The sequence below is a fragment of the Salmo salar genome, chromosome 19 (genome assembly GCF_965601325.2).
Source record: "Salmo salar chromosome 19, fSalSal1, whole genome shotgun sequence".
Taxonomy (NCBI): Eukaryota; Metazoa; Chordata; class Actinopteri; order Salmoniformes; family Salmonidae; genus Salmo; species Salmo salar.
Window position 1 is genome coordinate 53,335,561 of NC_138309.1, and position 26,907 is coordinate 53,362,467.

The 26,907-nt window shown below is 43.8% G+C and overlaps 1 protein-coding gene across 3 annotated transcripts in view; it reads left to right on the top strand.

Annotated features, from left to right (window-relative positions):
* LOC106578973 (serine-rich coiled-coil domain-containing protein 2) overlaps positions 1-25,618 on the top strand; it is a 115,864-nt gene extending 90,246 nt beyond the window's left edge. Inside the window, exons 9-12 of one of the 3 annotated variants that reach the window (XM_014158325.3) lie at positions 2,793-2,906; positions 6,209-6,296; positions 13,873-13,912; positions 18,518-18,740. In XM_014158325.3, the coding sequence (XP_014013800.1) occupies positions 2,793-2,906; positions 6,209-6,296; positions 13,873-13,912; positions 18,518-18,587 (312 nt within the window). In that variant the 3' untranslated portion in view covers positions 18,588-18,740. Of the gene's footprint in view, positions 1-2,792; positions 2,907-6,208; positions 6,297-13,872; positions 13,913-18,517 lie in introns of all 3 variants that reach the window. The other 2 variants (XM_014158324.3, XM_014158322.3) reach the window with 2 other exon arrangements.
* Positions 25,619-26,907: the final 1,289 nt, after the last annotated feature.

Here is a 26,907-nt window from a genome sequence, read left to right on the forward strand (position 1 = left end):
AAAAATAACCAGGCATCCTCTACTGACGGGATGAGGTCAATATCCTTCCAGGATACCCAGGCCAGGTCGATTAGAAAGGCCTCCTCGCTGAAGTGTTTTAGGGAGCGTTTGACAGTGATGAGTGGAGGTCGTTTGACCGCTGACCCATTACGGATGCAGGCAATGAGGCAGTGATCGCTGAGATCTTGGTTGAAAACAGCAGAGGTGTATTTAGAGGGCAAGTTGGTTAGGATGATATCTATGAGGGTGCTCGTGTTTATGGCTTTGGGGTGGTACCTGGTAGGTTCATTGATCATTTGTGTGAGATTGAGGGCATCAAGCTTAGATTGTAGGATGGCTGGGGTGTTAAGCATGTCCCAGTTTAGGTCACCTAGCAGCACGAGTTCTAAAGATAGATGGGGGGGCAATCAGTTCACATATGGTGTCCAGAGCACAGCTGGGGGCAGAGGGTGGTCTATAGCAGGCGGCAACGGTGAGAGACTTGTTTTTAGAGAGGTGGATTTTTAATAGTAGAAGTTCAAATTGTTTGGGTACAGACCTGGATAGTAGGACGGAACTCTGCAGGCTATCTCTGCAGTAGATTGCAACACCGCCCTTTTTGGCTGTTCTATCTTGTCTGAAAATGTTGTAGTTAGGGATGGAGATTTCAGAGTTTTTGGTGGTCTTCCTAAGCCAGGATTCAAACACGGCTAGGACATCCGGGTTGGCAGAGTGTGCTAAAGCAGTGAATAAAACAAACTTAGGGAGGAGGCTTCTAGTGTTAACATGCATGAAACCAAGGCTATTACGGTTACAGAAGTCATCAAAAGAGAGCGCCTGGGGAATAGGAGTGGAGCTAGGCGCTGCAGGGCCTGGATTCACCTCTACATTGCCAGAGGAACAGAGGAGGAGTAGGATAAGGGTACGGGTAAAAGCTATGAGAATTGGTCGCGTAGGACGTCCGGAACAGAGAGTAAAAGGAGCAGGTTTCTGGGGGCGATAAAATAGCTTCAAGGTATAATGTACAGACAAAGGTATGGTAGGATGTGAATACAATGGAGGTAAACCTAGGCATTGAGTGATGATGAGAGAGATATTGTCTCTAGAAACATCATTGAAACCAGGTGATGTCATCGCATGTGTGGGTGGTGGAACTGAAAGGTTGGATAAGGTATAATGAGCAGGGCTAGAGGCTCTACAGTGAAATAAGCCAATAAACACTAACCAGAACAGCAATGGACAAGGCATATTGACATTAAGGAGAGGCATGCTTAGCCAAGTGATAATTAGGGTCCAGTGAGTAGTGAGGTCGGTTGGGGTCACGGCGATTCAGACAGCTAGCCGGGCCATGGCAGAAGATGGTCTGTTTTTAATGTGAGCACACTCCTGTAATCTGAGCAGACTGGTCGCAGACTTCAGGATGACAACATTATGCAGACAATTCACATAATGTGAGTGCTTCAACGATTAAAAAGATTTTTGTCGTCGACTAATGTATGCCTAGCTTCAGAGGCCTTTAAGTGTTTGCACAGGTAATTGTATACATGTGTAATCAGAACCATGAGAGTGAAGTAGGGGATTGAAAGGTTGTGTGTGTTTACAAAGAGCCCTGGGGTTTTGAAGGATGCATGAAAGAGTACAAACACAAAGCTGGTCTTTGTCGGTCTGTCTGTCTGTCTGTCGGTCTGTCGGTCGGTCGGTCGTCTTGGTAATGGAACAAGAGAGAGTCCTAAGAGGGAGAACACTGCTACCGTACGGTACATGATTATTTAGAGTGGCTGTGGATTCTCTTCTCTCGTGTGTGTGTGTCATACTGAGGCCACATCCAAAGGCCAACCACCCAAAGGCCAACCACCCAAAGGCCTGGGCCTTGCAGATTTTCATTTGTCTTCTGGACTGTGGGTGTTTTCTTTGGGAAATAAGAGGGCTGTTTTTGTGGGCTGTTTCGAGTGGGGCCAGTGGCCATTGCAGAAGCACTTACACTGTTCATCATTGGCCTACACAGAGGGTTATAGAGAGGGTCAGTGTGACCATACACACTGAAACCGATAGAGTAATTGCTTATTGCAGTTTATGGACTTGTTATGCTTCTACTGTTAATGTTATGAAGGTTATGTCCTGTCACATTCCTTTTTATGATACAGATGTAGGATCTTAATTTGATCACCCTGTTGCAGGAGAACTTTCCTGCAATGCAGGAAATGTAAAACGTGTAGTGTATTTGAGATTTAAAACATTTCCACTTTGGAATTTCAGACTTGATTTTCTTTTACTGTATGAGAAATCAATGAACCCCCTAAAAAAACATTTTATATGAATATTATAATTCGCATTTCTTGTTGCTGCAGGATTATTTTCCTGCTGTAGCAAACTGGCTCAAATTAAGATCCAACATCTGTATTTTATATGACCTTGGGTTTTATATGATGCCTCATCTTTAATTTAAGTTTGTCCCTGATTAGGTGTTTGTTTGTTGTCATCATGTCCCCAACACCCTGGTCATTAAATAAGTACTCAAACAGAAATTAAGATTTATGAATCTTAATCTGAGTAAACAATTATTTACACACATGCCACAAACTCAAAACACACCCTGCACCTGCAACTCTTCTTGGCAATGCAAATAATTTTGCTACTAACCAGAACATTTGTGAACTGAATATTGTATTGGTGTCTGTATAAAGTTTCCACTGAATAACTCTCTTGAATAGGCTGTCCCTGGCTTTTCAACTATTTGGAACTAACCAAAACATGATTGATTGTTGGTGTCTATGTAAAGTTTCAACTGAATGACGTGTCTCTCTCTTGAAAAGGCTGTTCCTGTCGAGCCCACGAGATGCCACTGCCAGCAGCACTGGGACGTGGAAAGAGTGACGGTGACCTACCATGACAAGGCCACACAGACTCCACAGTGGAGGGGACATGCTGTGAGTGCTGCTTCCTGTATATATATATATGTAAGAGAGAGAGAGAGAGACCCCACTGTCATGTCCTGATCACATTCACTGTTGGCCACTCGACTTCAAATCAAATTTTATTGAGTAGACCTACTGTGAAATGCTTATTTACAAGCCCTTAACCAACAATGCAGTTCAAGAAATAGAGTTAAGAAAATATTTACTAAATAAAATAAGTAACACAATAAAATGACTTAACAATAACAAGGCTATATACAGTGGGTACCGGTACCGAACCAATGTGCAAGGGTACAGGTTAGTCGAGGTAAAGTGACTATGCATAGACTTTTTTTCTTCATACTGTTTTTATTTGGATTTTCGCCATGCAAGTGTAACCTATTCCAAGTCATCTTCTCTGTAGGAGGCTGTGAAACATTTAGAGCTCTTATAAAGCTCTATAACCTTTTATACTGTAGCTGCTAAAGGACACCTAATAGAGTGACTTAGCTAGGTAGGTAGCTAGGCTCCTTTTGTTACTCTGCACAAACTCAATGACATCCAGTGCTCTCTTCAAGCCTCTTGCCTCTGCCACATGATGGACAGGCGGCATGTTCCACCTGTGAGGCAGTCGGGAGGCCGGTTGGAGCAGGACAGATACCTGCCTGGCACTATACTGTGGTGCTGTCGGTCTGTGTTCTCTGATGAAACAGGGCCCCCTGGGCAGCCTGGTAAATCCCAGGACTATCACTAATTACAGTGTGTACATCTCCTGGCCCAGATAAACCAGGGGCGCCCAGGGCAAAGCAGCACCGAGGCTAAAATGCTCTGCCCGCTATAACATGGAAATTGCCTTGGCACACCGCTAGCCGCCACCCCCGTGATGGACAGGCTTGTTGGGATAGGCAGCGGCACAAGCCTGATTAGATTTGAAAAAGAAGGCTCTGCTTGAAATATGTCCTGCAATAACGCAGCGCAGGTGTTTAATTTTTACGCCTGGCCGAAGGACACCAGCATATCGATGAGAGGCGCCACCACCATGAAGCGGGCGGCAGGGAGAGGCGGTGCTCAATCATGGATGCCACACTTTTGGTCACCTTTTTGTCCCGTCATGATTTATTCACCCTCCTGCGTTGCAGCTTTAGAGTAAAGTGTGGAGGGGAAACAGTAGGGAAATTGGTTCGGTTCAGATTTACAGCTTCGGTTTCTACCTAACCTGAACAATGCAATGGACATGTTGTTCCTGGTCGTGTGCAGGGAGGGGTCTGTGTGGTGGGGGTTGATGGAGAGGGGCTGGGGGTCTGGTGCTGGGAGTAGGGCAGGACCCATGCGTTTCTTGAGTGCAGGAAGAGATAAGAGTAGCTGCGAGGCTGCCGTCGAGTTCACCAAGCCCAAGGCACACACCTTGCACCTCTTCGCTCTAATTGAATTTGAATTGAATTTGCCAGCGTTCAGACGCACAGATAGGTCAGGTCTTTCCCATCCTCTTTCATTTTTCCACCCTGACCTTCTCATCTGTAAGTAACCGCTGCAGTTTCGTTTGAAGGGGAAATGTGGCATGTGATAGCTCTGACATTTTTTCAGTTATGAGCGAAACGGTGATGACATTCTCCCCACTGTCTCAAGATAAGGAAAGAAAGTGTAGCGTCAACTCAAAAAGAATCAAGCAAGCAAATCGACAGAGGCATGATGACTGTGGCTTGAGAGTACAGTGGTTCCTCAATGAAAAGTTTTGAGCTCATACCGCGACTGTTTGTGGTAGTTGGTGTCAGATTGTGGTAAATTGCGTCATTCTGTCATTGAACCACACTATCACAAGCGGGAGTTAGAACACTGATCTATCGGTACTCTAAACTCTGGCACAAATGTACTATCTTTTCCTAAATGAATGGAGGTGTGAATGTTTCAGTATGAGAGTCTCTCTTCTCTGGCACTAGAGTCCTGCATCAGGCAAAACAAAGAATAACTTGTGGGTGGTCCCAGAGTTGAGAGAGAACTTGGGTAATTACAATGGGTAAATACAATGGCGCAATTACACTTGTATCTCTGGGATTCAACACACATTCTGTCTTTTTTAGGGCCAAAAATGGCTCAATGCCAATGATGGAAAAACAAACTGTCTTCCCTCTGTGAAACGGTCTTCCTCGTCTCGCCCTGCGTGACAGGCTTGACGGACTGTTGGAAACAGCAAGGCATCATGGAGAATGTCTTGACGCCACGAAGAAGACAGAGCTTACTGCATATCAAGCTGGATGTGTTTGTGTCGACAACAGCATTCAGAAACTCAAGGGAAACATTTTCCACAGTCACAGCTATGACTGTGTTTACCATTTTTTTTACAGCAAAAATGCCAAACCCTAGCAGATTAGTCATAGTACTACTAATCAATACTGATCATTTAAACAGACAACAATGATGGTGAGATACTGATGGAGGGATAGGGAGAGAGAGGCAACATAATAATGAGCACGTGAAATTATGCTGTCTTCCAGACTGCAGAGAAACCGGCATCAACCATAATGAACACGATTGATTTGTGTTGGCAGTACACAAATAACGCATCCCTGTCCCCCAAAGCAAAGCTAAACTCAACACCCAACCGATCCTCTCGCGCCGAACCTCCCGCAGCTCCAATAACGATACCGGTCACTGCCATGTCAGGGAGCTATGAGTTTACAGGGGACCCTAGTCTTCTTCTGTCATCTTCCTCCGCCATATCGAATCACTCCCTGGCAGGTGCGTCTGAGCTGGAGGAGTGTGAGTGTAATTGTGTTGTACAGGGAGACATTGCAAGCACCCTGGCTGGGAATTGACTTAGAGTGGCGCCGCATAGTTGGTGTAGCAAAGGGGAAATAGGCTGGTGACTCCGGAGAGTAGGGAGTGTGGCTGTCCTGTACCAGAGCTGGGCCCCCATCCCAGCAGTGTTTTCTCAATTTGAGGCGCCGGGTAAGTGTGAGGTGTGGGGACAGTCCCTCTGGACCACATGTCTGTGTGTCCTACGTTTGAGAGGATGATGCTGTAATTTACAGCATGGTCTTCACTGACACACACACACACACACACACACACACACACACACACACACACACACACACACACACACACACACACACACACACATCAATCCATGATTCTATTCCATATCTGAAATCCTTAGATGCCATGATGCCTCCAGGCCTCTTGAGATGCCATCCATGTGTGTCTTTGTGTGTGTGAATTGAGATGCATCGCTCACTGACCATGGCTGGGTTCTATCCTCCCTGCCTCCTCTCTCTGTTCTCCGGTGTGTGTGTGTGTGTGTCACCTCCTGTGGTGTTCCTCTTCTCTCTGGACAGGGTGTTCGGCCTGCTTCTTTCCTCTCTCCCTGGCAGCGCTCGCACCAGAGGATCCCACGGGCATGCATGCCCCACCACAGCAGACAGAGTGAGTCCTTAACAGTGCCCCCATCCCATCCCGCCCCTTACCTCTCGCCACCCATACCCTATAGAGCCTCAACGCCATGCCCCCATACCATCACCCTGCCACCCTGTTACAGTCCCTGAAATCTTAGCGCATCAAGCTGGCTGGCTACACCCCCTCCCACCCCAGACAATCAAGGATGTGCAAACTCTGTATTTTTCCAGCTAGTTGCCTTGGTTTCTATCCTCTTCAGCTAGCGCTCACTTTGCTGCCTGCATTGGTCACTGTGGATTCTTTCTCTGTTGTTGTCAGCATCACAAGCCACTTTTGTAGTCTTCAAGCTGGCTGACATTTTAAAGGGCTCTTCCAATACCTGACCAGTAGAGCAGACTGGAGAGCCACAACCTGCCTTGGTAGTAATCTCTCTAGCACCTACTGGTATTGTGTAGCCTTGGCGTTTCATTAAAATAACTCACGAGAACTCTCAAAGTGCTCCAGTCTCCTCACCAGAGTCTATAAAAGCAGTGAGAGCACAGTTACACCCACAATATGCTGAAAAATGGGTCAAGACCAAAAAGAATGCAAAGAGAGAAACTCTCTCCGCTAATTCATTCCGTTCTTGCCCTTTGATCTCTCTCTGTGGGACTTGGTAGTCAAGGACTATGGGGGCAGTATCCCTCATCACAGGCCTAAAATTTCTCATCCCTCCATCCACTCGTACATCTCTCCATCCCTGCCCCCAATCAGCCGCTCCCTCCCATCACGCTCGGTAGAACAGTGGGGCCTTGATCCCACACATTTCAATTAAGAGACACTCCACGCACATCTGCTAATGAGTGAAGAGCGCCCTTGGTAATTGAACTCAAGTTTTATTTTTAATGTATTTTTTAACCTATCTGCGGGCGACAGTGCAACACTGTGTGAGTGCGCGCGCGCTCTATGCGTGGTGTGAGTGTTTGTGTTCTGTTTTGTGTTCCAGGTGTTTGTGCTGTGAGTGTATGTGATTGAAATCGAGCATCTGACACAATTATGGGAGATTTTATTTTGGGGTTTCCGAGATTTAATGACCAACTGACAGCCTTCAATTACTGTCGCCGGCAGTTTTCTTCAGTTACTTTCTCTGCTCCCTGGTTGCCCCCAAAAAAGAGCTATGACATCACTCAACCAATGAGTTTCTGGGGGGAGATGTATGAGAAATTATACTAATGAGATTAGTGAAGTCTCCACCTTAACAGAAACTCTCAGCCAAAGCATGGTCCAAATGTCCCCTTCTGAAATTCACCTGCAAAATTGTAACAAAGGACATAGAGGAACTAACAGCACAGGTAGATAGCAATAACAACTGTACTATAGAAGCACATAATAAGGTAGAGGAAAAACAAAATGAACTGTAGGAACTTATTCAAGAACAATTAAGTGTAATTTATGAAAAAAATAAAGCGAAAAATGTAAGAGAAATTTCTTGAATATTCAACATAGAATTGAGTTTACAGACAATCATAACAAGTTACACCAAATTATAAGTTATGTTTTCTTTTCAGCCCCCTCCATCTCTCTTGAATTATGTTAACTGTAAGTAATTTTTTCCTAATAATAATGTAAAATTAACAACTGTACAGAAAGACTTTTGTGAAGGCCAATTTACAGCAATTTTAAGCAATTAAATCCTTTCAGTCCGTAAAAATCCCAGGGCTTGATGGCATAACGTTAGAGGTATATCAAACCTTTTTATTTATTTTTACCAGATATTGTTCATTCTGATCAGACAGGTTTTTTACATGGACAATACATTGGCGATAATATACTAACATTATTTGAAACAATAGAACAATATGAAACATCAAAGAAACCAGGTTTTCATAGCAGATTTGGAAAAGGCTTTTGATAAAGTACGACTAGAATTTATATATACACTACCGGTCAAAAGTTTTAGAACACCTACTCATTCAAGGGTTTTCTTTATTTTTACAATTTTCTACATTGTAGAAAAAATTGTCATAGGCTCCATTCATCATAGTCATAGACTGTTCTCTCTGCTACCGAACGGCAAGCGGTACCGGAGCCCCAAGTCTAGGTCCAAAAGGCTTCTCAACAGCTTCTACCCCCGAGCCATAAGACTCCTGAACAGCTAATCAAATGGCTACCCAGACTATTTGCATTGCCCCCCCCCCCCCCCTTTACCCTGCTACTATTCTCTGTTTATTATCTATGCATAGTCAGTTTAACTCTACCTACATGTACATGTTACCTCAATTACCTCAACTAACTGGTGCCCCCGCACATTGACTCTGTACCGGTACCCCCTGTATATAGCCTCGCTATTGTTATTTTACTGCTGCTCTTTAATTATTTGTCACTTTTATTTCTTATTTTTTACTTATCTATTTTTTACTTAACATGTATTTTTTTTAAACGACATTGTAGGTTAAGGGCTTCTAAGTAAGCATTTCACTGTAAGGTCTACACCTGTTATATTTGGTGCTTGTTACAAATAAGATTTGATTTGAAAATATATTTTGTATTTGAGATTCTTCAAATAGCCAACCTTTGCCTTGATGACAGCTTTGCACACTCTTGGCATTCCCTCAACCAGCTTCAGCTGGAATGCTTTTCCAACAGTCTTGAAGTAATTCCCACAAATTCTGAGCACTTGTTGGCTGCTTTTTCTTCACTCTGCGGTCCGACTCATCCCAAATCATCTCAATTTGGTTGAGGTCGGGGGATTGTGGAGGCCAGGTCATCATCTGATGCAGCACTCCATCACTCCTTCTTGGTAAAATAGCCCTTACACAGCCTGGAAGTGTGTTGGGTCATTGTCCTGTTGAAAAACAAATTATAGTCCTACTAAGCCCAAACCAGATGGGATGGCGTATAGCTGCAGAATGCTGTGGTAGCCATGCTGGTTAAGTGTGCCTTGAATTCTAAATAAATCACAGACAGTGTCACCAGCAAAGCACCCCCACACCATAACACCTCATGCCTTACAGTGGGAAATACACATGCGGAGGTCATCCGTTCACCCACACTGTGTCTCACAAAGACACCAAAAATCTCAAATTAGGAGTCCAGACCAAAGGACAAATTTCCACCGGTCTAATGTCCATTGCTCGTGTATGGCCCAAGCAAGTCTCTTCTTCTTATTGGTGTCTTTTATTAGTGGCTTCTTTGCAGCAAATCAACCATGAAGGTCTGATTCACACAGTCTCCTCTGAACAGTTGATGTTGAGATGTGTCTGTTACCTGAATTCTGTGAAGCATTTATTTGTGCTGCAATTTCTGAGGCTGATAACTCTAAATGAACTTATCCTCTGCAGCAGAGGTAACTCTAAGTCTTCCATTCCTGTGGCGGTCCTCATGAGAGCCAGTTTCATCATAGCGTAATGATGGACTGTCGTTTGTCTTTGTTTATTTGAGCTGTTCTTGCCATAATATGGACTTGGTCATTTATCAAATAAGGCTATCTTCTGTATACCACCCATGCCTTGTCACAACACAACTGATTGGCTCAAACACATTAAGAATTCCACAAATTAACTTTTAAGAAGGCACACCTGTTAATTGAAATGCATTCCAGGTGTCTACCTCATGAAGCTGGTTGAAAGAATGCCAAGAATCAAATCAAATGTATTTATATAGGCCTTCTTACATCAGCTGATATCTCAAAGTGCTGTACAGAAACCCAGCCTAAAACCCCGAACAGCAAGCAATGCAGGTGGTGAAGCACAAAGTAAGACTGTGCAAAGCTGTCATCAATGCAAGGGGTGGCTATTTGAAGAATCTCAAATATATAATAAATATAATTTTGGTTAATATCTTATACAATGGGTTAAAGTTATGTATAGCAACCACAGGTGTTAAATAGTTAACAATGGTTACATTCTCAGAAAATATTGAACTGTCAAGAAGAGTAAAACAAGGCTGTCCGCTGTCTCCATATCTATTTGTTATGGCCATCGAAAAGCTAGCTATTAAAATAAGATCCAAGAGGAACAAGGTGTTGGAAATCCAGGGCTTAAAATCTCTTAAGGATCTGCCCCTTTTTTCCTAAATTTAATCTAAAATGACATACCCAAATCTAACTCCCTGTAGCCCAGGACCTGAAGCAAGGATATGCATATTCTTGATACCATTTGAAAGGAAACACTTTGAAGTTTGTGGAAATGTGAAATTAATGTAGGAGAATATAACACATTGGATCTGGGGAAAGATAATACAAAGAAAAAACCTGCCTTTTCTTTATTTATTTTGTACTGTTAGAAATTGATGTTATTCTTCAATACACAAACCCCAGAGCAAATCAGGGGGAGAAAAATAGGTTTATTCAAAGAGGACAAATCATAGATGTTATGCTGGGAGGTAGATGTTCAGTCTCCCCTGTCCTCAGCTTTTCTCCACCGAACAAAGAAACAAGATGTAATTTATAACCCCCCACCCTAAACTGGGTTTGACTTGGCAAATGGCCAAATAACATATACCCTGCTCCAGACTCAATGTACAGACCAATGAAAACGTGGCACACGTAGCGCTGAGTCCAGGACTGACGTCCCACAGATTCTAAACAGATATTGAACTGAAAACCAACTCCTATTGGTCGTTAATTCTAGTACTCTCGTCCCCTTCGTTGTGTATTTATCTTCAAAATATTCTTATAGTATCATCTTCGAAATGCAAGAGAAAGGCCATAATGTAATATTCCAACCCAGGCACAATTTAGATGTCTCTTACAACGCTGTGTACTACTCCCTTCACAGAACAGTGCAAACTGTCTCTATCCAGAATAGAAAGAGGAGTGGTAGGCCCCGGTGCACAACTGATCAAAAGGACAAGTACATTAGAGTGTCTAGTTTGAGAAACAAACATTACATTTACATTACATTTAAGTCATTTAGCAGACGCTCTTATCCAGAGCGACTTACAAAATGGTGCATTCACCTTATGATATCCAGTGGAACAACCACTTTACAATAGTGCATCTAAATATTTTAAGGGGGGGGGGGGGGGGGGGGTTAGAAGGATTACTTTATCCTATCCTAGGTATTCCTTAAAGAGGTGGGGTTTCAGGTGTCTCCAGAAGGTGGTGATTGACTCCGCTGTCCTGGCGTCGTGAGGGAGCTTGTTCCACCATTGGGGTGCCAGAGCAGCGAACAGTTTTGACTGGGCTGAGCGGGAACTGTGCTTCCTCAGAGGTAGGGGGGCCAGCAGGCCAGTGGTGGATGAACGCAGTGCCCTTGTTTGGGTGTAGGGCCTGATAAATAGAGTGATTAGATTAATTAATTAATTAATTAATTAGAGTGTCTAGTTTGAGAAACAAACCCCTCACAAGTCCTCAACTGACAGCTTCGTTAAATAGTACCCGCAAAGCACCAGTCTCAACGTCAACAGTGAAGAGGTGACCCCGGGATGCTGGCCTTCTAGGCAGAGTTGCAAAGAAAAAGCCATATCTCACACTGGCCAATAAAAAGAAAAGATTAAGATGAGCAAAAGAACACACACTGGACAGAGGAACTCTGCCTAGAAGGCCAGCATCCCGGAGTCGCCTCTTCACTATTGACGTTGAGATTGGTGTTTTGCGGGTACTATTTAATGAAGCTGCCAGTTGAGGACTTGTGAGGCGTCTGTTTCTCAAACTAGACACTCTAATGTACTTGTCCTTTTGATCAGTTGTGCACCGGGGCCTACCACGCCTCTTTCTATTCTGGATAGAGCCAGTTTGCACTGTTCTGTGATGTGCACTGTTCTGTGAAGGGAGTAGTACACAGCGTTGTACGAGATCTTCAGTTTCTTGGCAATTTCTCGCACGGAATAGCCTTCATTGCTCAGAACAAGAATAGACTGACGAGTTTCAGAAGAAAGGGCTTCGTGTCTGGCCATTTTGAGCCTGTAATCGAACCCACAAATGCTGATGCTCCAGATACTCAACTAGTCTAAAGAAGGCCAGTCTTATTGCTTCTTTAATCAGTACAACTGTTTTCAGCTGTGCTAACATAATTGCAAAAGGGTTTTCTAATGATCAATTAGCCTTTTAAAATGATAAACTTGGATTAGCTAACAGAACATGCCATTGGAACACAGGAGTGATGGTTGCTGATAATGGGCCTCTGTACGCATATGTAGATATATCATAAAAAATCTGCTGTTTCCAGCTGCAATAGTCATTTACAACATGAACAATATCTAGACTGTATTTCTGATCAATTTGATGTTATGTTAATGGACAAAAAAGTGCTTTTCTTTCAAAAACAAGGACATTTCTAAGTGACCCCAAACTTTTGAACAGTGTATATATTCTGGTATTGTCCCCCATGTAGCTTGTTTCTGGTCACAGGTTCAGGAATGGTTGAAAAATCACAACATGCCCTCAAAAGTAACCATATGAATAGCAGTGTTGGGCAATTTGGAAAGCCATAGTCAATACACAAATTCAAATATTAATCTTTAACTTACAATCTGTAGATACATTGCGATTAGAATGGTTCAGAATTAATGTAAGACATCACAACACACTTGAAAAATATATTGTGGTGGATTGGGCAGAGCGTAGCTATGGAGGTGGCATTAAAAAGCTCATGATGTGTAATAGTTATTACTGAAAACACTATGTCTACTGGAGATTTCTGAATACTATCTATCTAAAATGTAATGTGCATATCCAAAAAACTGTGTATAAAAGTACCATGTATGTAAAATATGTATGTAACAAAAAGGCAGTAAAAACTAAAATGTGAAACAAAGTTATTTTGTCCTCCGAAGAGGGACAATAAAGAGGGATAGATGGGACAATAAAGAAAAGAAAACACCTGCTAAATCATGATTTGTTCAAATGATCAAAGTTCCTCGTTAGTCTTCGTATTCCACAGTCTGTTGAGACTATACGATGCTGTCCTATGTTACCTGCTTCTGTACACGAGAGATTAGTGCATCATTGAATACATCCATTAAACAGCACAGAACGTCTATTTCTGAACGGTACCAAACATGCCTGAGTGCGCATGGTACAGATGTACCGAACATTCTTGTGTGTATGGTACACATGTAGTGATGCCTGTGTGTGTATTAGGATTGGGCCAATATATTCTTAAATAAATGGCTTATCGTGATATTTTACATTGTTGATATCGTGAAGTGCAAGACGATATATAATGACTATACTCTATTTGAACTTTATAAATCAAAACTGTATCAATATGTTGAAAATGAAGTCTATATAGATTAACTAAGCCTTGTTCTTTCACCAAAAGAAGATTATTTAATGAGAATGCAACCATAATATCATAAATAAGGACAAAAATGGCACAGCCTTGAATTTTGTAGTCATTAACGGCACAGAGCTTTTATATCGGATACCGCGCGATATTAGGAGTAGCATATCGTAGAAGATACTGCCCAGCTCTAGTGTGTAATGTACACATGTAACGAACATTAGTATTTTTGTGTAGAACGTGTGAATGGATCTGTGAAAATCAATGGTTGCAGAATGGACTGGTGACCCTCCATCCATTCCAGTCTCCTGTCACTCTAACCTGAATCACTCTCTTCCTTTCTCTCTCTCTCTTCCTTGTTGTTTCTCTCCCTCTACCTCTCCCACACTGCCCTTGGCAAGGAGTGGAACAGCTAGTGCATTACTTCAGAGATACGGCGTGGTACAGTAGCCTTTCAGATTTCTCTTAACCCCTCCTTCCTTTTCTCCATTCCCTCCATCCATCCTGTCTGCATGATGAGGAATGCCTGGTCCTGGTCTGATGATTCCCCTATCTGTCCTGTGTCTGGCGTTGTTGTCCCTCCCTGGCGCATTCCCACTCTGAACAGTCCATCTGTTGTGTTTCTATCAGACCATCCTGCATCGCCTGCACTCTGTCGACAATTCACATCTTCCTCCTATACTCGTCATCTTCCACCTTCTCTCTCTCTCTCTCTCTCTCTCCTCTCTCTCTCTCTCTCTCTCTCTCTCTCTCTCTCTGTCCCCCCCCTCCAATTCCCTCCACCTTCTCCCCTACATGTCTGGCCTTGCATCCCTCCACCTTTTTACATTTTACTCTGTAGTTATTTAGTAGTTGCTTCTTTCCAGAGCGATTTTATAATCCAGTCCGTTTATTTAGGTACTCTGCTGTTTGGCTAAATACAGACAGTGGCATCTGCATCCAAGTAGATAGATTTAACCACAATAAACTGGATCTGCCAGATAACATGGAATATTCAGAACCGCCATAAAAAGCCAGACTACGGTTTGCAACTGGCATTGGGACAAAGATTGTACTTTTTGGAGAAATGTCCTCTGGTCTGATGAAACAAAAATAGAACTGTTTGTCCATAATGACCATCGTTATGTTATAAGGAAAAGGGGGGAGGCTTGCAAGCCGAAGAACACCATCCCAACCGCGAAGCACGGGGGTGGCAGCATCATGTTGTGGGGGTGCTTTGCTGCAGGATGGATTGGTGCACTTCACAAAATAGATTGCATCATGAGGGAGGAAAATTATGTAGATATATTGAAGCAACATCTCAAGACATCAGTCAGGAAGTTAAAGCTTGGTCGCAAATGGGTCTTCCAAATGGACAATGATCCCAAGCATACTTCCAAATTTGTGGCCAAATGGCTTAAGGACAGCAAAGTCAAGGTATTGGAGTGGCCATCACAAAGCCCTGACCTCAATCCCCTAGAAAATTTGTGGGCAGAACTGAGCGCGTACGAGCAAGGAGGCCTACAAACCTGACTCAGTTACACCAGCTCTGTCAGGAAGAATGGGCCAAAATTCACCCAACTTATTGTGCGAAGCTTGTGGTAGGCTACCCAAAACGTTTGACCCAATTTAAACTTCTGACCCACTGGGAATGTGATGAAAGAAATAAAATCTGAAATAAATCATTCTCTCTACTATTATTCTGACATTTCATATTCTTAAAATAAAGTGGTGATCCTAACTGACCTAAGACGGGATTTTTACTAGGATTAAATGTCAGGAATTGTGAAAAACTGAGTTTAAATGTATTTGGCTAAGGTGTATGTAAACTTCCGACTTCAACTGTATGCATCTGTTGGTCACAGATACCTTTTTTTTTAAATGGTAGGGGCGTCGATCAGAAAACCAGTCAGTATCTGGTGTGACCACCATTTGTCTCATGCAGTACGACACATCTCCTTTGCATGGAGTTGATCAGGTTGTTGATTGTGGCCTGTGGAATGTTGTCCCACTCCTCTTCAATGGCTGTGCAAAGTTTTTGGATATTGGCGGGAACTGGAACACGCTGTCGTACACATCGATCCTGAGCATCCCAAACTTGCTCAATGGGTGACATGTCTGGTGAGTATGCAGGCCATGGAAAAACTGGGACATTTTCAGCTTCCAGGAATTGTGTACAGATCCTTGCGAAATGGTGCGTGTATTATCATGCTGAAACATGAGGTGATGGCGGTGGATGAATGGCACAACAATGGCCCTAAGGATCTCGTGACGGTGTCTCTGTGCATTCAAATTGCCATCAATAAAATGCTAATTTGTCTGTAGCTTATGCCTGTTCATACCATAACCCCACGCCACCATGGGGCACTCTGTTCAAAAATGTTGACATCAGCAAACCGCTCACCCACATGACACCATGCACGTAGTCTCCAATTGTGAGGCCGGTTGAGACGTACTGTCAAATTCTCTAAAACAACCTAGGAGGCGGCTTATGGTAAAGAAATGAACATTAAATTCTCTGGCAACAGCTCTGTTGGACATTCCTGAAGTCAGCATGCCAATTCTATGGCGTTGTGTGTAATGATCATGCTATTTAATCAGCTTCTTGATATGCCACACCTGTCAGGTGGATGGATTATCTTGGTAAAGGAGAAATGCTCACTAACAGGGATGAAATACAAATTTGTGCTCAACATTTGAGATAAATAAGCTTTTTTTGCGTATATGGAACATTTCTGGGATCTTTTATTTCAGCTCATGAAACATAGGACCAACACTTTACATGTTGCGTTTATATTTTTGTTCAGTGTATATGTCTCGTCAACCCGTCACAGCCTCCGTCATGGTCTGAAAAATTGCATTTCCCCCCACTCCTTTCTATCATTTTAATTACTATTAAATTCCTGTGTTTGAAATTTGCTTGTCGTTATTCAAATGTGTTTGGAGTCAATTCAGACGTGCGAGAATTAAAATGAAATTAGAGGAGCTGAGCAGAATTTGGAGCATCAGCGACAGGGTGGCAAGGCGCTGAATGCAGAGAGAGAGATGGTGGATATGCTGGACGGCCAGGGATCCCAGTCTGGGGGATGGGGGTGGATAAGTGGAACACTCTGGATTTGGCAATCGAGAGGCACTCTCCATCCACCCACGCATGCGCTTCAGTGTCCCTGTCTGACTATGGTGGGGTGGGGGGGGGACGGGACAAGGTGAATCCCTCCTTCAAACACCTGCTGGGCTTTATAAACCAGACTCTCCTCCTCTCCAGTGCTGCGTTGGGCTCCAGAAAGCCGTGTCACCTTTCATTAGCTACCGCTCCCTAATCCCCCGCGAGTTGTCATCCATTATTTATGAAGCCTCGTCCGGGGCCAGAAACCCCCCCACCCCCACGTCCTCAGGCGTCATCCCCTCCATTGCAGACTTTGAAAAGTGCCTGGCAGTCAGTCAGTCTGCTGTCTAGTAAAGGGGGCAGGGGGACACCTTCTTACCTGGCCCTGCAGTACCTGACTGTCTGGACTCTGGAGGAAAGGGATGTTTTTCCTGTTGAAATAACCCCAGGGCCAACAGAGCAGCATTGACATTAAAGCCAGAGATCGGCCCAATAGGTAGCGTCAGGGGGGAGTGTGGTGTGTGTGTGTGTGTGATTGCCAAATCCAGTGTAGAAATGCTGTTTAGCACAGTGCCGGGGATAGGCTGGGGGGAGGTGGTGTAGTACACAGCGGCGCCCACAGGGTGGCAGTGTGGACTAGTGAATTTGTCTCCATAGTCAATGAATGGCGGTGATAAGAAGAGGGCTGATCTGGCGAAGCTTTGAGACGTCTGATCGGCTAAGATGTCGGAGCTCAACCCTAGCCGTGTGAATGATTCCATCTCTGTGCAATGTATCAAAAGGATAACTGCACCTGTGTATGGTTCTTCTCTCCCAGACTTCAGTGTAATGTAACTGAGAATGATGTAATGAAACTGAATGCACTTGTATGATTGCAGACGGTGTGTCGGATCTGTTTAGATCTCTATCTATTGTTAAACTAACATGATAAACACCTCCGAAATGGAAATGAAGTCGTCATCTTGCCTTGCAATTGGGATTTGTTGCTGTTTTTGCAGGTGTAAAAAAGAAACATCTTCCACCTGCACTGGCCAGCCTCCCACCTCCCTCCCACCCCCCAAACAGACGAATCATCTGACAGAATAATTCCCTTTGAGTCAGCCAGCCTCGGTCTAGTGCTTCCTCTCCTCTCTTTTCCTTTCCTCTCTCTCGCTCTCTCGTTCTAATTCTCACTCGTCTTTCTATCGTTCTCTCTTATCTCTCTCTTTATCTCTTTCTCTCTATCTCTCTCGCGCTCTCTCTCTCTCTGTCTCATAGTCTGACTGACAGGTAGGCGTGTATGAGGCAGGGCTGCCGCCATGTTCCCCATCCAACAAGCAGCGTTAAATGTTAATGAGCGGGTTGAAGTGGGCCCCCGATGCGCACACCCTAACCTTTCTCTAATTGAGGATGTGCTGGCATAGCGGCACACCGGGGCACCTTGTTACACTGGTGCCTGGCGGCCAGACACAGCCCGGAGAGCTACTGTCATCCCATGTCTTCCTTATTTTTCAGCAGCGAAGCGGTGTGGTATGGTGTGGCGGAGGGGAGCGAGTCGGCAGGCAGGAGGAGGGCTCTTTTGATGGTGACCTCCCCCACCCAGCCTCTGCAGTGGTACATCAGTGATAAGTTTAGAGAGAGATGACTACTGTACTGTAGCACGCGGCCTAGCTGCTGTCTCCAAAGAGTGCCCGGAATCAAAGCCCCAATCTCCGACTGCGTTTCATGTGTTGAATGCGCGCAATTAGTTTTTCGCTCTACAGTCATGAAAAAAGGGAGAGGCGCTACAGTACACAGTGTCTAGCCTTGTGGGAATTGTAGGCTTGTTGTGCAACTGTTAGGCAAAACAGACTGGACAAAATATTTCAGTTTCGCAAGCCGAAGAACAGAAATGATTTATGATGGCGTACAGTGGTTCATGCTGTAGTTTGTTTATATACAGTTTTAGATGCTTATCGTATGTTGTTTCTCTCCTCCACCAGCCTCAAATACTACAGCCTTCCAGGCCATGGCCCAACAGTGTGCAGCAACTCCAGCCCCAGGAAAGACTAACAAGCTCAGCCCACACCGAGGCTCCCCGAGGCTCCTCCAACCCTGGCTGTGGGGACCCGGCCAAAATGATCCCTGCACCTAGCCTCCCGCAATCCCCCGGCTCTCTGAAAATAGCCTCCATCCCTAAGAGGCCACAGGAAGGCCCCACCACCACAACCAACTCCACCCAGACGTCCATGGCAGGCTTCCCCAGGGTGGTGAGAGGAATCCAGTGTAGGAGCAGTCTCAGGCCGGGCTGCACAGCTCCACAGTCCAGGCTGCTCCCACCTCCTTTCAGAGGTCTGCCCTGCTACAGCTCCGCAAACCAGGCCTCTGCCTCCTCCCAGGGCCCTGCACTGCCGGCCTGCCCCCGGACCAAAGCACCCAGACAGACTCCAGGCCTCAGAGAACCAGAGATTGGCGGGCTCAAGGCCAGAGGTCTAGTCCATCCCAGCCTGTTACGACTTCCCAAGCCAAAGAGCCACTGACTGCTATCTCTCAACTCTCAAACATTGCCATGTAGCAAGACCACTCAGCACCACCTTCTACCCATTCAAACCCAAAAGATCTGACTTCTTCTAAAGGCTTCCAGGCCTCACCTCAGCAAGGTTACCGTGTCTACCCTGTAAGAAAGGAAGACTTGTAGATTATATCCAAAATCCAAATCAAATCAAATGTATTTATATAGCCCTTCTTACATCAGCTGATATCTCAAAGTGCTGTACAGAAACCCAGCCTAAAACCCCAAACAGCAAGCAATGCAGGTGTAGAAGCACGGTAGCTAGGAAAAAGGCCAAAACCTAGGAAGAAACCTAGAGAGGAACCAGGCTATGAGGGATGGCCAGTCCTCTTCTGGCTGTGCCGGGTGGAGATTATAACAGAACATGGCCAAGATGTTCAAATGTTCATAAATGACCAGCATGGTCAAATAATAATAATCACAGTTGTCGAGGGTGTAACAAGTCAGCACCTCAAGAGTAAATGTCAGTTGGCTTTTCATAGCCGATCATTGAGAGTATCTCTACCGCTCCTGCTGTCTCTAGAGAGTTGAAAACAGCAGGTCTGGGACAGGTAGCACGTCCGGTGAACAGGTCAGGGTTCCATAGCCGCAGGCAGAACAGTTGAAACTGGAGCAGCAGCATGGCCAGGTGGACTGGGGACAGCAAGGAGTCATCATGTCAGGTAGTCCTGAGGCATGGTCCTAGGGCTCAGGTCCTCCGAGAGAGAGAATTAGAGAGAGCATACTTAAATTCACACAGGACACTGGATAAGACAGGAGAAATACTCCAGATATAACAGACTGACCCTAGCCCCCCGACACAAACTACTGCAGCATAAATACTGGAGGCTGAGACAGGAGGGGTCAGGAGACACTGTGTGTAACAAACTAGGTGGTTCAAGCCCTGAATGCTGATTAGCTGACAGCCGTGATATATCAGACTGTATATGGGTATGACAAAACATTTGTTTTTACCAATTACATTGGTAACCAGTTTATAATGGCAATAAGGCACCTCCGGGGTTCGTGGTATATTGCCAATATACCACGGCTAAGGGCTGTGTGCAGGCACCCCGCGTTGCATCGTGCTTAAGAACAGCCCTTGGCCGTGGTATATTGGCCATATACCAAACCTCCTCGGGCCTTATTGCGTAAATAAATATATGACCCCACAGACTATTTTAGCTAGCCTGCTGCGCTTCCAGTAAGACTCACTCAAGGTCCGAAATAACATTGGCCCGTGTTTCCCGTGTGCATTTGGTATCTGCCTTGTACAAAGGCGTCAAGCATAACACAATAATTGTTTTTCCCCTACAAAAACACGCTTCAGTACAATCTGTCAAATCAAATTGTATTTGTCACATGCGCCGAATACAACAGGTATAGACTTACCGTGAAATGCTTACTTACAAGCACTGTGCAGAGTGCAGTCTAGATCAGTTAAATGCAGATATTGTTTGTGTGAAATGTTGTTTCAAAGTGTGAACTTTCAGGATGCTTGACACTTTACAGTCCAGAACTTTTACTCTCTGGTCAAAACATATCCCAGATGATGGTCCTGCATGCGTAGGTACACCAAAACATATCCCAGATGATGGTCCTGCATGCGTAGATGATGGTCCTGCATGCGTAGGTACACCAAAACATATCCCAGATGATGGTCCTGCATGCGTAGGTACACCAAAACATATCCCAGATGATGGTCCTGCATGCGTAGGTACACCAAAACATATCCCAGATGATGGTCCTGCATGCGTAGGTACACCAAAACATATCCCAGATGATGGTCCTGCATGCGTAGGTACACCAAAACATATCCCAGATGATGGTCCTGCGTGCGTAGGTACACCAAAACATATCCCAGATGATGGTCCTGCATGCGTAGGTACACCAAAACATATCCCAGATGATGGTCCTGCATGCGTAGGTACACCAACACATATCCCAGATGATGGTCCTGCATGCGTAGGTACACCAACACATATCCCAGATGATGGTCCTGCATGCGTAGGTACACCAAAACATATCCCAGATGATGGTCCTGCATGCGTAGGTACACCAAAACATATCCCAGATGATGGTCCTGCATGCGTAGGTACACCAACACATATCCCAGATGATGGTCCTGCATGCGTAGGTACACCGCAAGTACAACTATCTGGCCTTAATGTAGCATTTAGGTGCCCTAATACTAGTTGACTTACTGAACCACTACATGATACCTGTATGTAGTTGTTGCTCTTAGTATAACTATTGACCTAATGTACTCTCTGAACAGTGTCGTAGATGAATGAAGACAATATTATAACACAGAAAAACGGTTACAGGAACAGAGAATCCCTTTTGACTTGAGGGGGGAACAATTTTAGAAGTGCAGATATTTTGGTTATATAGACTAGAGAATATAGTTACATCAGATATTGTCCCTCTGGCTAAACTGGGGAGATTCTAACAGCTGTGTTAGGTTCTAAAGTTCCCCTTGCCACTTTTCAGTATTACTTCTTTCTGGTTTCAAAACACCTTTATTCTTTCTGCCTTGTACCCTGAGAATGCCTTATGTGTTTTGGTGCATTCTCAAAAGTAGCTGTAGCTACCACTGTCTACCGACAGTCAGTCAGTCAGTCTGTCTGTCTGTCTTGTCTGTTGCAGTTGGATTGAGACACAGGGATAACAGAGATCCATCCAGAGGAGCCATCTTGTGCAGTTGGTGCTCTGACAGAGCTGTCTTTGTTTTCCCGTGCTTCCGTAATGAGAAGGTCTAGTTTGGTCTGTAGGAAGAGGCCTCCTACACGCTACTGTAATGACAGAAGAGAAGAGCTCTACTTCTAGATGTGCTTCAGGCCAGGGCCCTTAATAGAAGGGGACAGAAAGAAAAAGACAAATAAAGAAAAGGTCCTAGCATGAAACAATATTGCTGTTATAGTGTGCAGGCTTGTGGTGACCATGTGATTCTGTAATGGTGTCGAGTCGGTTCCAGTTGGCATGGTTACGCAGCCGAGTGGCACGGCAGAGGGGTGTGTTGATGTCAAGTGGTTGAAGCACATGCTCAGTGTGTCCCTGTCGACAGCAGGGCCAGACTCATTCCTACGGTATAACATCCACCCTCCATGTCTTCTACCACACCTTCTTCTCTCAGTCCTTCCCCAAAGGGTCCCATTGAGTGTGTCACAGTGGGCCAGCGTGTCAAGGAGGGTAGAGAGGGATACGACTCTCATTCCTCTTCTTGAAAGCCATAATGTTTAACTACTTCCTGATCTGTCGCTATGTTTAGTCCTAGAGAGCTTTAAGTAGGAGCCTAATGGTCGCCATTTATACCCTTGACCGATCAGGTCCTTATTTCCCTTATGTCATAACTGACCTTTTGATCCCAAGTCTTCTGATTGGTTGGCTCAGCATACGTTGTAGAATGCTCTGAGAGGAACATCATCACCCCGTCAACACAGTCTCAAAGATAAGATTGAGAATGCCTATTTCTGTAACTTAATTTGGTCATTCTTCTTCCCCCACTAAAGCTTTCCATGCTTTTCTATGCAACACAGTTGTGCCCTACTCATGGAAGATACGTCTCATTGGTACATAGTCGTGGACAATGTGCTGTTGGCCTTCATGGACCCCTCTCATTATGATCATATGTTAAGCCAGCTGTAAAGTGTACTTGATATCCCAAGCACTTGTCTTGCTGAACAAAGCTCTTGAAGTATTTGTCTTCCCATTTCTAAATGATTGAAAGCCATGCCCCATAAAGGTCATGTACCCTTGTGTTATATTTGTCAAGCGTTTCGAAGTACATTCGGCAGCATTTCTAGCCTGGTTCCAGATCTGTTCAGGCTTGTTCTGACTCCATTGCTGTCATTGTCAAGCCAAACATGTTTGGCATGATGATGAGTGTAAAGGAGTTGGCATGATGATGAGTGTAAAGGAGTTAGCATGATGCACAAACAGACTGGCAACAGCAACCCCACAAAGTATGTACATGACATCAATCCAACAGTCCCGGGACATGAGAAATGTCACTCCAAATCAATTCTCCCACCCAGATAAGAACAACATACTTTTTATACATTTAATCTCTTGAAATGATGAACAAACAATAAACTAACTACTATTTGAGGACCTGTAGGGAAAAGAAAGAGATGAATTTAATCAATTCCTGTTTGACAGTGAGAGTCCTTGATTTAAAGGATTTAGAATATTCAGGGGTGGAAATATTTTTAGATTAACGAGATCTTAACAGAAGCTCAACGTATTTACCTCTGAGAAGTTCTCACCCAAACCCCCCAAAAATAGTGACCTATACTTATTGAAAAGGGTTGCGATTTATTAATAATGCATTATTATTTTCCGGTTGTCTAGCTTTGGCTTACAATAATATGGTATGTAGATTGAACAAAAAACTTGCCCTCGAATTGACTGTACGGTCAACAGGATAGCATATGGTCATGTAGCAGCAATACTCTTATTGTGTATTACAAAGTGCCTGCTTTTGTGACTTCAATTCCCATGGTCCTGAACATTTGGTGTGATCTCCATCTCTTTGATGAAACTAGGACCATATAGATAGTTGGGTATGTAGATGAGTGAGTGTTCCTCCTGGAGGAATGGAACAGTACGGGAGAGTAGGCCCAACTGTGTTTGCTGAAAGGAGAGAGTGAGTCTGCCTTGGGTTCATAGGTATATCCCTTTCTGTATCCCTCCGCCCCTCTACAGGGGTCAACACAGGGTTATGCGTTATACCCGCGCAGCCTAGCAGATGTTAGAATGCCAGTCACACTTAGTATTTACTGTCACAGGCTCACTCTCAACACATTCTGACTGGGAAGGGCAAACCTGTTTGTGTCTCTTTCTCACTACAGCAGCATTCTCTGTAACACAGGCCAGGTTAGTGGAGCAGTACTAACCTGGCCTACAGTACTGTATTTGAAAAAGCAGGCCAAGCTATGCTTCCAGTGCTGACAGCTCGCATGCTTTGATGCTCGATGCTCTCTGGTGTGCCTCCTCTTTCTTGTAAGCAGTCTTGAGGAGATTTGTCTCTGTGTTGCCATCTCTTTCTGACTTCCTAAATCTCAGTTTTAAGGCTCTTTTTACTAGCTTTTTTTAATTTATGCATTTTTATTGTATTTATATTTTAGAAACGCTGAAACTGTAGTTTCATTGATGAAATGACATTGTAAACAGCGGGATGTGTTTCCCGCTCATTACCATCTGTTCAGTTAATGTTCTTCATTATTTCATCAGGGTGGTCTTAAACACGAACTGCTTCCCAAATGGCACCCTATGCCCTTTTATAGTGTTCTACTTTTGACCAGAGCCTTATGAGCCCAGAAGTTCCCAAAGTAGTGCACTATATAGGGAATAGGGTGCCGTGTGGAACGCGGCAACTATCACACCAGGCAGACAATGGTCGTGTCCGAAATCTGTTTTGCCTGCTACTTACTAAAATGACATACTGCGTACTAATCATTCTACAGTACATACATACTATTTAGAATGTACTGTGTAGTAAAAATGTATGCAGTTAGTGAACAACAAATATCTGAGAATGCGTCATGTAATGCACAATTGTTTGTTAGAGTCCGCCCCCTTTTTCTGATTATCTGCTGTTGTCAAAAACATGTGGCTCTGAAAAGACAATTCTCGTCTTCAATAGCATGCAGCTATTCATACTAGATTAAAAGCCGAAATGAATACGACATCCCTGCATTTAAAGCAAACAACATTTTCGAAATGCCACATACTATAAAACGTTCTATTTTTGCATACCAAATCAGCCTACTATTTAGAACGCAAGTACAAATATTCGGACACAGCCAATATGTCTCCTGCTACCAGTAGAACCTCTACTGTAGAAGGAATTCTGAAATCTGTCTGGTGGTTCATGGCCAGATTTAGGATAATAGAAAAAAACGTCTGTCACTCAGAGTAAGTTAACCAGTTATCTTATAGGTGGGAAGGGTTCAGTTTGGGGTCCATAATCTTTCGCTTTGTTGTAGTCTAATATTACTGCTGTAAACGTACAACTCCATAACACGAGTATATTCAATATGCAGTACTGTATGACTTACTGTACTGTCCTGTTCAAGTCCTTCACCTCGCTAGCCATCACATTGACTGTACTGTAGAACTTATTTTTCTCACCTAGGACAGGAAACTAAAATGGAGAGAGTCTGCTTTGAGGATCGGTTTCCTTGTGTGTTTGTGTTAGATCTTCCTGCCAATTCTGTTTTACTTCCATGTTTGCTATACTGCTATTTAGTTTGTGCAATACAATAACGATTGAAAACATACTGTTGTACACAATGCTAATTATTTATATGTATATGACATACAATATCTATATCTGTGTGTAATTGTCACGGAATTCTTGAGCTTGTCAAAAAAAGAGAAAGCTCAATCTGAAATGCACTTTAAATGATTGTGTTGAGAGACTTGGAACATGAAGGAATGAACTTGAAAACGTATTGAACTGCTTTCTGTTTAGATCTGGCTCCTTTTTGCTGTGATATCTGAGGCTACGGAGTGGCTGAGCGCTCAAATAAAGACTGCACCAAATCTACATTGAGTCTGGTGTGTGTCGCTCTCTCACTATGGGGTTGGTGGTTGTGACAGGATAGTATGAGATGATTGGATGAGGAGAGAGGGGTGTGTACAGTAAGAGAAGTGGTGGAACACGGGGGTGGTAAGAGATTGTGGGAATCGATAAGCTAGGGTGAGGTGAGAGGGGTAGAGATGATGGTATTATTTCACCCAGGATGTGAGTAGTATAAAGTAGGACTCTGTGGTCAACATCAAAGACTCACCACCCTATTTTACAGTAGGTGGGGTTATTTCCTGCTCATGCATTCTCATTTTGACGCCATACCCACCACTGGTGTGTGTGGACAAAGAGTTCTATTTTCACGTCATCCACAAATGTAAACGCCTGGAATTTGCTAAACGGCATTGGCACTTGGATTGGAACCGGTACTTTGGTCAAGATGACAGGAAAATTAAGCTCTTTGCCCACGCACACCAGTGGTGGGTTTGACGTCAAAATGTTTTGCTGCTATTTTGTTTCTACTGGTCCTGGGGCCCTTGTTAAGGTCAATGGCATCATCAACTTGTACCAGGACATTTTAGCCAAAAACCTAGTTGCCTCTTCCAGCAAGACAATAACACCAAGCAGACATCAGAATCCACAAAGAAATGTTCATTAGCCTTAAAATCAACATGTTGCAATGGCCATCTCAGTCTCCGGACTTGAAACCCTTTGAAACCTGTGGTTTAACTCCAAGGATCTGGAAGGATTCTGTATGGAGGAATGGTCTATGATCCCTCCCGATGTGTTCTCCAACTCATATAACATTTTAGATAAAGTCTCTGTGCCGGAAGGTGAGGTATTGAAAAACGGGTGTCAATAAGTTTGACCCCTACCTTTTGAGGAAAAAATATTACTTGTTAAACCAAATATCTTTCTCAGAGAAATTGAAATACAATTTTATTGGTCAAATACCTATATTTTGCAGATGTTATTGCAGGTGTAGCAAAATGCTTATTTTTAGCTCCAACAGTGCAGTAATACTTAACAATACACACAAATACTAAAAATACAAATAAAGAAATTATATCAGAATGATTGTCAGTCCAGAATATAAATATATATTTATATGATGGTAAAAAAGTTCCGGAACTCCAATTTGAGCAGCAGCAGCTGAAAAATGAGCTCCTACAAATATTGAAATTTACATGGTTTTTAGAGTGAAGTACATCGGAAAAAAGCTAAAGAAAACTGCAAGACTGAAAGGGAGAAAAAACAAGCAACAAACAAAGAAGATAGGCTTTTGAAAAATAACTATTTTTCATAAA